The 14,521-nt window shown below is 35.8% G+C and overlaps 1 protein-coding gene across 1 annotated transcript in view; it reads right to left on the bottom strand.

Moving 5' to 3' along the window:
* Positions 1-315: 315 nt before the first annotated feature.
* CYP2C9 (cytochrome P450 family 2 subfamily C member 9) overlaps positions 316-14,521 on the bottom strand; it is an 86,926-nt gene continuing 72,720 nt past the window's right edge. Inside the window, exons 9-11 of the mRNA XM_024346505.3 lie at positions 8,369-8,556; positions 3,534-3,675; positions 316-860 (exon numbers count right to left, since the gene is read on the bottom strand). Of these exons, the coding sequence (XP_024202273.1) occupies positions 679-860; positions 3,534-3,675; positions 8,369-8,556 (512 nt within the window). The 3' untranslated portion in view covers positions 316-678. The remainder of the gene's footprint in view (positions 861-3,533; positions 3,676-8,368; positions 8,557-14,521) is intronic.

The raw sequence follows: 14,521 nt of genomic DNA, 5'->3' as shown, positions 1-14,521 counted from the left end.
CTCAAAAAAAAAAAAAAAAAAAAAAGGAACACCAATGTGGATATAAGAATTCTAACATTTAATGTCCATTCCACCCTTTGACTGATCCTCTGAATATTTCCCTAGAGGTTAGAGCTGCCCCTGGACACAGTTTCTCACTTTCAAATCCAATCCTCAAGTAACTCTAACACTCACCCAAAACAGCTTCCCTACCCTCTTCCTCTTTGTCCTTTCTGTCCTTATCATTTTGAGAACCAGCATGGTCTCCTGGAACTCTATTTTCTTTAATTTCTGACCTACATTATGCATAAAAGAAGGAAGGTCTAATAAACTGACTCAGCAAATAATAATGCTTTTTATTTAGAACATGCAGAAAAGAAATGCCTTTGAATTATAATACACAAATCATATTTCTCTATTTAATAATAACATATTAATAACTCAACATTAGATAAGTATGAGCATTATGTGACAGTCAATGCAACTGTTACAGAGTATGGAGAATAGCAGATATATTTGCACAGTGAAACATAGGAAACTCTCCGTAATGGAGGTCGAATGTTCACTAGATCTTCAGGGAAGGGAAAATGTGAGATGACAGGTGAGAAAAGGCATTACAGATAGTGAAAGATGGATAACGCCCCAGAGGAAAGACAGCTGCAGGGACTGCACAGCAGCAGCCAGGCCATCTGCTCTTCTTCAGACAGGAATGAAGCACAGCTGGTAGAAGGGCGGCACAGAGGCAAATCCATTGACAACTGGAGTGGTGTCAAGGTTCTTTGGGTCAACCAGAGATTTCAGGTTAAAGTTCTGTAAAATGGAGGTCAGAAATAAAAACAGCTCCATGCGGGCCAGGGCTTCTCCCACACAAATCCGTTTTCCTGAAAATAGCAAACACAGAGAGCAGTTACTCCTCATGTGTAACTGTGACAGTGACAAACACTGTCTCTGTAACTGGCACAAACAGAATATGCAATAACTGTTCAGTGAATCGTAGGAGAGATGAAGAGATAGATGGGTGGATGGGTGCATGCATGAATGAATGGATGGATGAGTGGATGGATAAATGGATGAATGGATGGATGGATAGGCAACTGAAAAATGAATGGACATACTTACTCTTCACCTAATATCAGATCTTAACAGGCACCCTGTATTCAACAAATATTTGTTGAGTACCAGCTACATGCCAAGCACTTTATTAAAATCTTTCAAGAGACTTTAAATGTCTTCATCAATCTTTCTTTAGAAACATACATTTCTTGTCCAGTGGGTTGAACTGAGAAGGGCTTAGAGGAGGAGGCTAACATACTGTATTTCCCTTTATATTTCTGGCTCAATATGCAGCCAAAGATTTTTTTCCTCTAGGTACTTTCAGGAGCACATGTCTAAACATGTCACCTTCTCACTTTAAAACTTTAAATGGCTTCCCTGTATGTCCTATAGGATAAGGTCCCAGTGGATTGATCTGGACCCTCACATTCTGTTTCCAGTCTGATGATCCACATCACTCCTTACACTCTTCAAATCCGATACTGTCAACTCTAGGCATAGCCACTCATCATCAGTCTCCAACACACCATGAGGTTTCAAATTTTATATCATGCTGCTCCTTTTAGCCAAGATGAACTTTTCTATTACCACAGTCAGGACATAGGTCAAATTTTATCTCCTTTTTTACCCTCTTCCTCATCTCCTTGAGCAAGAAAATGTTGCCTTCTCTGGGTTTCCTCCACATTATATTTCCATTGAAAAATGTGCTATGGTCTGAATATGCCTCCCCCAATTTCATATGTTGACACATAATCCCAATGCAACATTACTAAAGAGATGGCTCCTTTTAGGAAGTGAATAAGTCAGGAGGGCTCTGTCCTTGCTAAAATAATAACATCAAGAGATGCAAGGGAGCCATTTCTCCCCTTTTGCCTTTTTTGCCCTTCTGCCATATAAGGATACAGAGGGGGCATTATCTGTAAGGAACAGGCCCACATCAGACACTGAACTTGCTGACACCTCGATCTTGGAACTCCCAGCCTTCAGAACTGTGAGAAATAAATTTCCATTATTTATCAATTGCCTAGTCTTGGATATTTTGTTATGGCAGAAGAAACAGACAGCATGGATCACCTAGAATAATAATTACTGATTTATTTATTTATTTATTAGTGTGCGATATGGTTGGGCTCTGTGTCCTTACTCAAATCTCATGTCAAATTGTAATTCCCAATGTTGGGGGAGATACCTGGTGAGAGGTGATTGAATCATGGGGGATAATTTCCCCCTTTCTGTTCTCATGATAGTGAGTGAGTTCTCATGAGATCTGGTTGTTTAAAGGTATGTAGCCTTTCCTCATTTTTCTCTCTCTTCTGCTCTGCCATGGAAAGATGTGCTTGCTTCTGCTCTGCCTCCCACCATGATTGCAAGTTTCTTGAGGTCTCCCAGCCATGCTTCCTGTACAGCCTGTGGATCTGTGAGTGAATTAAAGCTCTTTTCTTCATAAATTACCCAATCTCAGGTAGTTCTTTAAGGCAATGTAAGAATGGACTAATACATGTGCTAAATGTGAATGCTTGAAGGAAGGTTTCTTTTCTTGTTGTCTTGGTATCTACAGTGGCAGATATAAAGCAGATATTAAAGGTCATAGAATAAAGGAAGGAGATTCTATCACCAGATGCTCAGCACACACATTTCAAGTATGGAGATCCAACATCCAAGATACATGGCCATGACTAGGGGAACAGCATGGTGCTCTGCATCACTGCAGAGTATCCTGCTACATTCCCAATGTCCCCCTCATCCCATCCATGGTCATTTGGCAAAGGTTCTAATATCCTTTATTTAGAGCCAATGTCCTGCTCCTGTGGCTCATTATCTCCTTTAATAGCCCTGTCTTCTCTTCTTTTCATCCTCTCTGCCTCCTTTGAGGTAGCTCAAATGTCTTTACTGCTATTAAAATATTACTTATGCCTCACTTTGGGGTATAAGAGTACAAGAAGCAGACAGCTTTTCCGTCTACCTCCCAACCCCCAACAGCCTGTTCTTTCCATATCACAGCCTCAGTCCTATTGAACTACAATGATCTGTTTACTCTGCTTTCCAAACTCAGAAGTGAGCCTTTTAAGACCCTATTCTGTGTTTGCGGATAATTTTATCCTACAAGCCCAGCCTAGGGGGTGAGGGACACCATGTGGAAGACACTCAGTGAAGTTCTGGAGTGAGATGACTTCCTCATGGCTAGTGAGGAAAATGTAATTAGTTTTATCTTCCAGGAGGAGTTCTTGGGTACCTCAGTGGTGTACCTAGAGGCAGAATTCAACCAACCTATATTTCAGCTTTCTCAATTTGGAAGAATTGGATTAGCTCCCCAAAGTCCACTAATCTGGCCCAATAATTAGGATGTATCATGAGCAGTGTGTACACAGGCATTCAGAACAGTGCTCTTGATCATGTACAAAGAGTAATTGTACCACTGCAGAGGAGGCACATGTAAGTTCCAATGGATCAAAAAAGTTATCTTGTACCCTGAAACACAAATGGAAATAAATTTATATTACCTGCTGAGAAAGGCATGAAGTAGTTACTTTTCTTAAAATTGCCACCTTCATCCAGAAAGTGATGAGGGTCAAACATCTCTGGGTTGGGAAATTCTTTGTTGTCATGTAGCACAGAAGTCAGGGAAATTAATATGGTTGTGCCCTAGAAACAAGAGACATAGATGAACTGAGCTGTAAAGAAGTCATGAAGGTTGAAGAAACAGTGGTAATCATGTAGTTAAATCTTTTGATGTGCAGATGAGGAAATCCCGTTCCAAAGAAGAGCAGTACCATTTCCAGATGGATAGACCAAGTAATAAGAGTCATGAACTTAAGGCCCATGACAATAATCTTGCTAAAGTGCCCTGCAATCACATTTGAAGTCCTGAGTACTTGGATACTTGGGTGCAACCTTCTGAATCTGTCCTCCTTTTCATCAAGCTTGGACACTAGTGGCTGTCCACACTTGCTTCTCTATTCCATCACTTCAGTTTTCACCAACCTTATGTGTAGAGTATAACTAAAAGTTGAAGTCTCTGTTGACATGGGAAATGGCCACAGTATCTGTTCACAGGGCATTTGTGAATAAACATATGATTGAATTTCAAATGACATCTTCTGGGATGGTAACAAGTGTAGTGGCAAGGATAAAACTATTGAGTTCTTGTCATTGCCATGCAGTTTGTTTGTCTTCATTTAAAGATATGGGAGAGATATTCATTACAGATTAATCCTAGCTTAAAAATATGGAAGGAATGATGAAATTAGAAAAATCACCTATTTGTAACCATTCAGGTCAAGATCATCAGGTCAGATGAGGATCATTAATGAAAGATAAAACTATTGGATGTGTGACTTGGGAAACAGGGTGTTCTGTCTTGAAGTACCATGCCATAGATTTTCATCATTCACGCATAAAAAGCAGAACCCCTTCAATGGAAAGATCTGGCAGATTCCAACTTATTAGGTGAGGAACTTAGCATAACCAATAATGGCATATGTGACATTATGTGCCCCTGCCTCACCACTGTGATTCAGTGGAATATTCAAAATACTATGTAGTTTTCTTGCCAAAGTCATAACTGGAATATAATATTTAGAAAACAATTACCCAAAACGAGCCCCAGGAAAATTTAAATGACTAATTGCTCAACTCTTCACAGAGATCAACATACTGAAAGGAAACAGAGGAAATGGACTCTTCTTGATTACAGGAGATGAAAATAACAGGATACTGAAACTATGTGCTTATTTCTTGACTGGAGAGTGAATTGCAAGAAAAAAGTGATTAAAATATTATTTTAAAGTTGGGAAATTTTAAATAAAAGCTGTATAGTAAATAATATTATTGTATTAGTAACTCCACAGTATGAATGCTATTATTATTATGTAGGAGAAAACCATTGTTATTGTGCTATACATACTGAAGTATTGAGGTGTAAATAGATGGATGGACAGATATCGAGTAGATATGTATACACACTGCCATATGTACATATACATATGTGTGTGTAATGTTATTTATTTTAAAAAATTTTATAATAAAAATGTTAGGAAAAATTCTACCCCCTAAATTTTCATATAAATAGTCTATAATTTTGTTTTTTAAAAATATTCCCTTGAATATTTATAAACAAGTACTATATTAAAATGTCATTAAGATACCAAAGCAGATTTATTTCAACAAATGTTACTTGAATAAGTAGAAATTTATAGACATTGAAGCATGACCACTATTACTTCATATTATGAAATAAAAATTAATTTGAAATATGTCATTGATCTAGATATAAGAGCTAAAACAAAAAAATTCTGGGAAAGTTGAAAGCCAGTCTTTGGAATCTTGTGCTGACAAATATTCTTTAAATATGACATAAAAGCACAAATCAATTGCACATCTTTGCAGAAAATTCTACTGGACAGGGATGTCTTATATTAGGCATCAATAAAAAATACTCCCTGCACAAGTCCATCCTGCCACCTGTTTTTGTATAGTATGTGAGCTAAAAGTATTTACATTGAACAAATGCAAACAAGAAACAATATTTTTGAAACAATATTTTTGAAACAAACATTTTATAGGAAATTTACATTTGTTTCTATAAAAATTGGAACATATCAATCCTCATTCATTTGCAGATTGTTTGTGACTGCTATCATGCTACAATAGCAGATGTCAAGAATTGCAACAGAAACCACATTGCCTGAAAAGTCTAAAATATTTACTATCTGGCCCATTACAGAGACAGTTTGCCAACTCCTGTCTCAGACTATCATCTCCAGCTAGATAAGTGGATCCAGCCTGTAGCAGAAGAACACATGTATCTGATTTGTAAAGAGGGTAGAATTGGCCACACAGTGCTGCTTTTTTCTGCACTGGGCTATTCCACGAAGAAGGGATTCAATGGGTAATCCCCTTGGGCTCTGGCTTCTCAGGGCTCAAAAGACATCAGGCACAGCATGAGCTGCCCTGCATAGGGGGGAATGAAGAAGCTCATCAGATGCAGCGTTCCCCTCCAGGAGGTCACCAAAGCTGATGCAGTGAACTGGGGAGACTGGCAACTCCTGCCTGATTCTTCAGTATATTTCTCATTTAATTAGTTATAGGAGAAGAAGTAAGTTTCATTACCATTACCCTCAGACCCTAATTTTGAGAAGCGAAAGTCTCCTGGTTATCTCCTGTGTTTGTGAAAACAGAGTGCATTGAAGTCTTTTCTCTTGACCACTAGGGTAAGCCCCATAATCTCTAAGTAAATTATCAATTCTGTCTTCTTCAAAAGATGACATTAGTAATTGCAACCTTACCAAGTCTCATTGCTTTTTCCCCTTGAAAATACAACTTTCAGTTATATTATTTTTTATTTTACTAATAATATGTATTGGTTTTGATTGGAAAAGAGTAGGTTTGAGATGGCAACTGGAGTGTCTGGATAAATACAGAAACCATGTGATAGAAGGCACTGCAAAGCTGTCAAGACAAAAATTGGTCTCAAGCTTCCAAAGGTAGGAGAACCTCAGAGAGCTAAGCTAACACTGACACTCAATTTTCAACTGGATTCACATTATGTCCAATTCTGAATCATGACAACAGGTATCATGTCATTATGACTGCCGATGGGAGAGGAATGAATCTTTCTTTGAAGAATATAAACCTCCTCTGCAATTCTGCAATTTCTTACATATACCATCTGGTATTTAACCAAAAGTTATCAGGCATTTCAAAGATACAACTAAGTGATCACAAGAAGAAAAGTGGGGAGAGGGAACGGCAATAAAAACAGACTCACATTAGGAAACATTTCTTGCATAGTTTTATAAGGCTGGCATAATCTTAATATCAAAAATCTTGAAAATTCTGAGAAATAAAACTATAAACCAAATCTCTTGTGAATGTAAACACTGAAGTCCTAAACAATATGAAGAAGGCCAGTTCATCTCTATGTGCATACTTATTTCTATTTAGTGAGAAATGTAAGCCCAATATATATAATCTGATGTTGTGTGGATATTTGTCCCCTCCAAATCTCATGTTGAAATGTGATTCTCAATGTTGGAGGTGGGTTCTGGTGTGAGAAGTATTTAGGACATGGGGGTGAATTCTTCATGAGTGGCTTAAACCTCTTCCCATGATAATAAGTGATTTCATATTCTGTTAGTTCACACGCAAGCTGGTTGTTTAAAGTCACTTCTACTCCTTTTTCTCTTACTCCCTCTCTTGCCATGTGACATGCTTGCTTCCCCTTCACCTTCTCCGAAGATTGAAAGCTACCTGACGTCCTTACTAGGAGTAGATGCCTGCCCACATTATGCCTCTTGCACAGCCTGCAGAGCCATGAGCCAAAATGAAACTCTTTTATTTATAAATTACCCAGTCAAAGATATTCCTTTATAGCAATGGAAATGGACTAACACACAATTATATAAATAGATGCAGAGTATTGATTTGATAAGATTTTACACACAATTATGACATATATATATATGACAGCAAACTTCTCTAATCTGATAAAAAATATCTACCAAAATCTACTTCAAACATCATTCTCAATATTGAAATGGAACACTTCCACTGCTTCCTGCAGATTAGAAATGAGAAACAAGGATCCCCACTGTCACCAATTCTATTCAATGCTCTCCTAGAAATTCTAGCTAATGCAATAATGAATGCGATAAAGAGACATTAAGCCCATGAGAAATGGAAAATAAGAAATAAAACAATATTAACTCAGATACAGTATAATGTACACAGAAATTACAATGAATCCAGAAATAAATTATGAATAGTGATTAGTAAATTTAGCAAAGTTGACAGATTAACATCATCAGAATGATAAAAACTATTTATGTTCCACAACAAAAATATTAATTATCTAGGGAAAACCAAAGACTCAAAAGCCATGACAACAAAATCACAACATTCCTGGTTAAATAAAAGAAACCCCAAACAAATTGGAAGCATAATTATATTCAGGAATGGAAAGCCTCAACGTGTCAAGATTCAGTTCTTTCCAAACTAGCCTATAAATTTAGTGTCACCCTGACAGAAATTCCAGCCCAAGGTTTTGGGAAATTGACAAACTAATACCTTTAAAAATTATTTGGAAATATAAGCACCTAAGAGTAGCCAAACCAATCTTGAAGAAAGATAATAAATCTGGAGAACACACACTGCCAGACACTAGGACCTGTTACAAACCTTTATAGCCCCAAACTGGAAACAAGAGAAAGTCCAGTTAAACTGCCATATATATGAGTTATGCACTTCTCTCACCCGGTGATGGTAGAGGTTAAAAATGATACTATGAATTTGGGGACTTCAAAAACATGGAGTTGCAGTGTAGGAGAAACAAACTTACCTTGGGAATGAGATAGTTTCTGAATTTAATGTCACAGGTCACTGCATGGGGCAGGCTGGTGGGGAGAAGGTCAATGTATCTCTGGACCTCGTGCACCACAGCATCTGTGTAGGGCATGTGGCTCCTGTCCTGCATGCAGGGGCTCCGGTTTCTGCCAATCACACGTTCAATCTCTTCCTGGACTTTAGCTGATAAGACACAAGTAAAAACTGATGGAAAAGGAGAAAAATGGCACATTTGTTGTAGCAATTCAGGGGTATATGAATCATGAAGGTATCCAAACATCATTATAAATTTAAATTATAGTGCTGGAAGTATATGCAAACTTAAAGAGAGGATGGTTACAGATGCACAAATGTGTAACTGCCATAAACCAGACATTAAGAAAAATCTGTACACATATAAGTGGAGAAAATTCTCTTCAATAAAGGAAGACAGGAAGAAATGAAAGAAGGTAGAGAAGTCCACAAAACAACCAGAAAACAAATAACAAAGGGGCATGGGTAAGTCCTTACTTATCAATAATAACACTGAATGTAAATGGAATAAAATCTCCAATCAAAAGACATACTGACCTGTTACTGACCTGGATGGAAAAACAAGACCTATTAATCTGTTGCCTAAAAGAAACACACTTCACTTATAAAGACACACATAGGCTGAAAATAAAGGAATTGAATGAGACAGTACCTGCCAATGGAAATGAAAAAAAGAGCATGAGTTACTATATTTAAAACAGACAAAGTAGATTTCAAAACAAAAACCATAAGGAGACACAAAGAAGATCACTATTGGTGATAAAGTGGTCAGCTTGGCAATAAGATGGAACAAGTTTAAATATATATGCAACCAACAATGCAGCACCCAGATATATAAAAGACATATAATTAGAACTAGAGAGAGATAGGCCCCAATATAATAATAGCTGGAGACTTCAACACCCCACTTTCAGCATTGGACAGGTCATCCAGATAGAAAATCAACAAGGAAACATTGAAATTCATCTGCACTATAGATCAAATGGATCTCATAGATATTTGCAGGATATTTTATCCAACTGCTACAGAATACACATTCTTTTCCACAGCACATGGATTGTTATCAAGAATTGACCGTATGTTAGGTCACAAAACAAGTCTTAAAATATTCAAAGAAACTGAAATAATATCAAGCATCTTCTCTGACCACAATGTAATAAAACCAGCAACCAATAACAAGAGGAATTTTGGAAACTACACAAATAAATGGAAATTTAAAAATATGCTCATAAATGAACAGTGGGCCCATGAAGAGATTAAAAAGAAAATTGAAAAATTTCTTGAAACAAATGATAATGGAAACACAACATACCAAAACCTAGGGGTTACAGCAAGACCAGTACTAAGAGGGAAGTTTATAGCTACAAGAGCTTATATCAAAAATGGAGAAAATTGACCAACAAACAATTTAATGATGCATCCTAAAGAATTAGAAAAGCAAAAGCAAATTAAAACCAAAATTAGTAGAAGAAAAGGAATAATAAAGATCAGAGCAGAAATAAATAAAATTTAAGTGAAGAAAACAAAACAAAAGATCAATGAAACAAAAAGTTGCTTTTTTGAGAAGTTAAACAAAATTGACAAACCTTTAGCCAGACTAAGAAAAAAAAAAAGAGTAGATTCAGATAAATAAAAACAAATTAAAAAGGAGGCATTAGAACTGATACTGCAGAAATTCAAAGAATAATTAGTGGTTACTATGAGCAACTATATGCCAATAAATTGGAAAATCTAGAAGAAATGGACAAATCCCTACACAAATATGACCCATCAAGATTGAACCAGGAAGAAATCCAAAATCTGAACATGCAATAACCAGCACAAAGATCAAACGAGAAATAAAATCATCCCAGTAGAGAAAATCCCAAGACTGGCTAGCTTCACTGCTGAATTTTACCAAACATTTAAAGAAGAACTAATACCAACCCTACTCAAACTATTCCAAAAAATAAAGGAGAAGAGAATACTTCCAAACTCATTCTATGAGGCCAGTATTACCCTGATACCAAAATCAGACTAAGACACATAAAAAAAAAAAAAAAAAAACTACAGGCCAATACACCTGATGAACACTAATGCAAAAATCTTCAACAAAATACTAGCAAACCAAATTCAACAATACAATAAAAAGGTCATTCACAATGACCAAGTGGGATTTATCCCTTGGATGCAAGAATGGTTCAACATATGCAAATCAAGCAGTGTGATACATCATATCAACAGAATGAAGGATAAAAACCATATGATCATTTCAGTTGATGCTGAAAAAGTATTTGATAAAATTTAACATCCCTTCTTGACAAAAATTCATTAAAAAAACTTGAGATAGAAGGAACATACCTCAACATAAAAAAGCTATATGACAGACCCACAACTAGTACTATCCTGAATGGAGAAAATGGGAAGTCTTTCCTCTAAGATCAGGAACACAACAAGGATGCCCATTGTCACCATTGTTATTCATCATAGTACTGGATGACCTAGCAAGAGCAATCAGACAAGAGAAAGATATAAAGGCTATCAAAATTGGAAAGGAAGAAGTCAAAATATCCTTGTGTGCAAATGATATAACCTTATAGTAGGAAAAACTAAAGATTCTACAAGATAATTATTAGAACTGATGAACAAATCCAGTAAAGTTGAAGGATACACAATCAACATAAAAATCAGTAGTGTTGTTATATGCCAACAGTGAGAAAAAAGAAAAAGAAATTTAAAAAATAATCCCATTGAAAATAGCCATACATAATTTTAAATACCTAGGATTAATTTAACCAAAGAATTGAAAGATCTCTATAATGAAAACTATAAAACACTGAGGAAAGAAATTTAAGAGGACCCAACAAACAGAAAAATATTTCATGTTCATGGATTGGAAAAATCAATATTGTTAAAGTGCCCATACTATCAAAACAATCTATAGGTTCAATAAAATTCCTATCAAAATATCAATGGCATTCTTCACAGAAATAGAAAAAATAAATCCTAAAATGTATATGGACCCACAAAAGATCCAGAATAGTCAAAACTATCCTAAGCAAAAAGAACAAAACTGGAGGAATCACATTATCTCACTTCAAATTAAACTACAGAGCTATACTAACTAAAACAGCATGGTACTGACATAAAAACAAACACATGGACCAATGGAACAGAATAGAGAATTCAGAAACAAGTTCACGTATCTAGAGTTAACTCATTTTTGACAAAGGGGCTAATATGGTTTGGCTGTGTCCCCACCCCAAATCTCATCTTGAATTGAAATAATCCCCACAAGTCAAGGGGGAGGCCAGGTAGGGATCATTGAATCATGGGGGTGGTTTCCTCCATATTTTTCTCATGGTAGTGACTAAATCTCACAACATCTGATGGTTTTATAAATGTGAGTTCCCCTGCAAAGCTATCTGCCTGCTACCACGTAAGACATGACTTTTCTCCTCATTCATCTTCTGCCATGATTGTGAGGCCTCTCTAGCCATGTGGAACTGTGAGTCCATTAAACTTCTTTCCTTTATAAATTACCCAGTCTTGTGTATGGCTTTATTAGAAGCATGAGAACAGACTAACACAGGTGCCAAGAATGTACACTGGGGGAAAGACAGTCTCTTCAATAAATGTGCTGGGAAAATTTAATATCCTACAGAGAAGAATGAAACTGGACTCATATCCCTTGCCATATACAAAAATCAACTCAAAATGGATTAAAGACTTAAATCTAAGACCTCAAACTGTGAAACTACTATAGGAAAACACTAGGGAAAATCTCCAGGACATTGGTCTAGGCAAAAATTTTTCGAGCAATACCCTACAAGCACAGGCATTCAAAGCAAACATGAACAAATGGGATCACATCAAGTTAAAAAGCTTCTGCACAGCCAAAGATACAATCAACAAAGGGAAGAGACAACCCACAGAATGGAGAGAAATATTTGCAAACTATTCATCTGACAAGAGATTAATAACCAGAATATATAAGAAATTCAAGCAACTCTATAGAAAAAAAATCTAATAATCCAATCCAAAAGTGGGCAAAAGATTTGAATAGATGTTTCTCAAAAGAAGATATATAAATGGGTTACAGGCATACAAAAAGGTGGTCAACACCACTGATCATCAGAGAAATATAAATCAAAACTACAATGAGATGTCATCTCACTCCAGTTAAAATGGCTTATATCCAAAAGACAGGCAATAACAAATGCTAGTGAGGATGTGGAGATAAGTGGACCCTCGTACAGTGTTGGTGGGAATGCAAATTAGTGTGACCTCTATGGAGAGCTGTTTAAATGTTCCTCAAAATCCTAAAAATAAAGCGACCATATGATCCAACAACCCTACTGCTTGGTATATACCCAAAAGAAAGGAAATAGGTATATCGAAGAGGTATCTGCACTCTTGTTTGTTGCAGCACTGTTTACAATAGCTAAGACTTTGAAACAACCTAAATATGCATCAACAGACAAATGTATAAAGAAAATGTAGTACATATACACAATGTAGTTCTATTCAGCCATAAAAAGAATGAGATTCAGTCATTTGAAACAACATGAAGGGAACTGGAGATCATTACGTTAAGTGAAATAAGCCAGGCACAGAAAGACGAACATAGCATGTTCTCACTTATTTGTGGGATCTAAAAATAAAATTGAACTAATGGACATAAAGTGTAGAAAGATGGTTACCAGAGACTCGAAAGGGTAGTGTGGGGGGAGGGGAGGTGGAGATGAATAAGATCTACTATATGATAGCACAAAAGGGTGACTATAGTCAATAATAACTTAATTGTACATTTTAAAATAACTTAAAGAGTGTAATTGAATTGTTTGTAACTCAAAGAATAAATGCTTGAGGGAATAGATACCCCATTCTCCATGACATGCTTATTTCACATTGCATGCCTGTATCAAAACATCTCATGTACCCCCAAACATATTGATATATACCTACTTTGTACCCATAAAAATTAAAAAAGTTAAAAGATAAATATGTATCTACATATACATTAGTATATATGATAATTAATACAAATAAAAATAATAAAATGTTTGAAAACATAAAGTAAGCATATAATTTAGTCATGAAATTACTGTCTTTGAAAAACAGATTAATTTCATATCAAAATAACATATGTTGCTTAAACGTTAAATTATACTATCAGATTTATGCATATATATGACTGTATTGGTGCATCTGTGTGTGGGAGGGGTCACAAATCACAATGGTATTCTCTTCATTCTCACACTTTCCAAATCCACCATTTTGAACATTCTAGCAGCTTCTTCTGAACATACATTCACATTTTTAAATACTCTGTTTCTAATTCTTACTTATCTTTTTGTAGATTATATTTAATAATTTTTTATTATGAGAGATGAGAATTTTAATCTCCATCTTCCCCTCATATTTGAACACACCCTCAGATAGACACACTCACTTTTCCACACTGCTTTTTCCAGAATATATTTAGATGACAATTTTTATGATATCAGTATTCATTGCTTACATCATTCTGACTACACAAATATGGTTCTCTGGTAAGACAACTATGATTAAATTTTATTTTTGTACTTTCCTGGGCTTAACAATGTCTCTTTATTTCAATTTGTAATTTTCCATTTCCCAAGTTAGAATTATTTACAAATGTTCCGGCAGATGTTTGAAACTCCTTTTTAGTTATTGGAAACTCTCATAAAATCTGTCACATCTCTTTTGTTCTTGCTGTCTCATCTCACTTCTGAATTATCCCCCAGGTCTGTTCTGAAGTAGTTGTTTTCTAGGTCTGGTGCTAGGCAGCCTCCCTGACACTCTCATTCTCCTACAGGAGGTTTCCTGATTGCTGGAGCTCAGGACTTTCTCTAACAAGGTTTCAGGCATTTGAATGAAGAACATTCTTCAGTATTTTTCTGAGAAAGGGAAAATGGTAAAAATTTTTGGCAAACATGCACATCTGAAAACACTCTATTTTTATTAATATACAAGATAATATTAACAGTTCTTCTTGAGAATTCTGAATTCTAATTCTTTCAATATAACCTGGTACAGCTCTGAAAGTTTTTATGATTTTCCCTTTAATTCTCATGTCCTGAAATTCCATAACCCTGTATCTAGCAGTATA

This window comes from Pan troglodytes, chromosome 8 (genome assembly GCF_028858775.2).
Source record: "Pan troglodytes isolate AG18354 chromosome 8, NHGRI_mPanTro3-v2.0_pri, whole genome shotgun sequence".
Taxonomy (NCBI): Eukaryota; Metazoa; Chordata; class Mammalia; order Primates; family Hominidae; genus Pan; species Pan troglodytes.
Note: the sequence above shows the minus strand (reverse complement) of the source record. Positions and strands in the feature narration are given on the sequence as shown.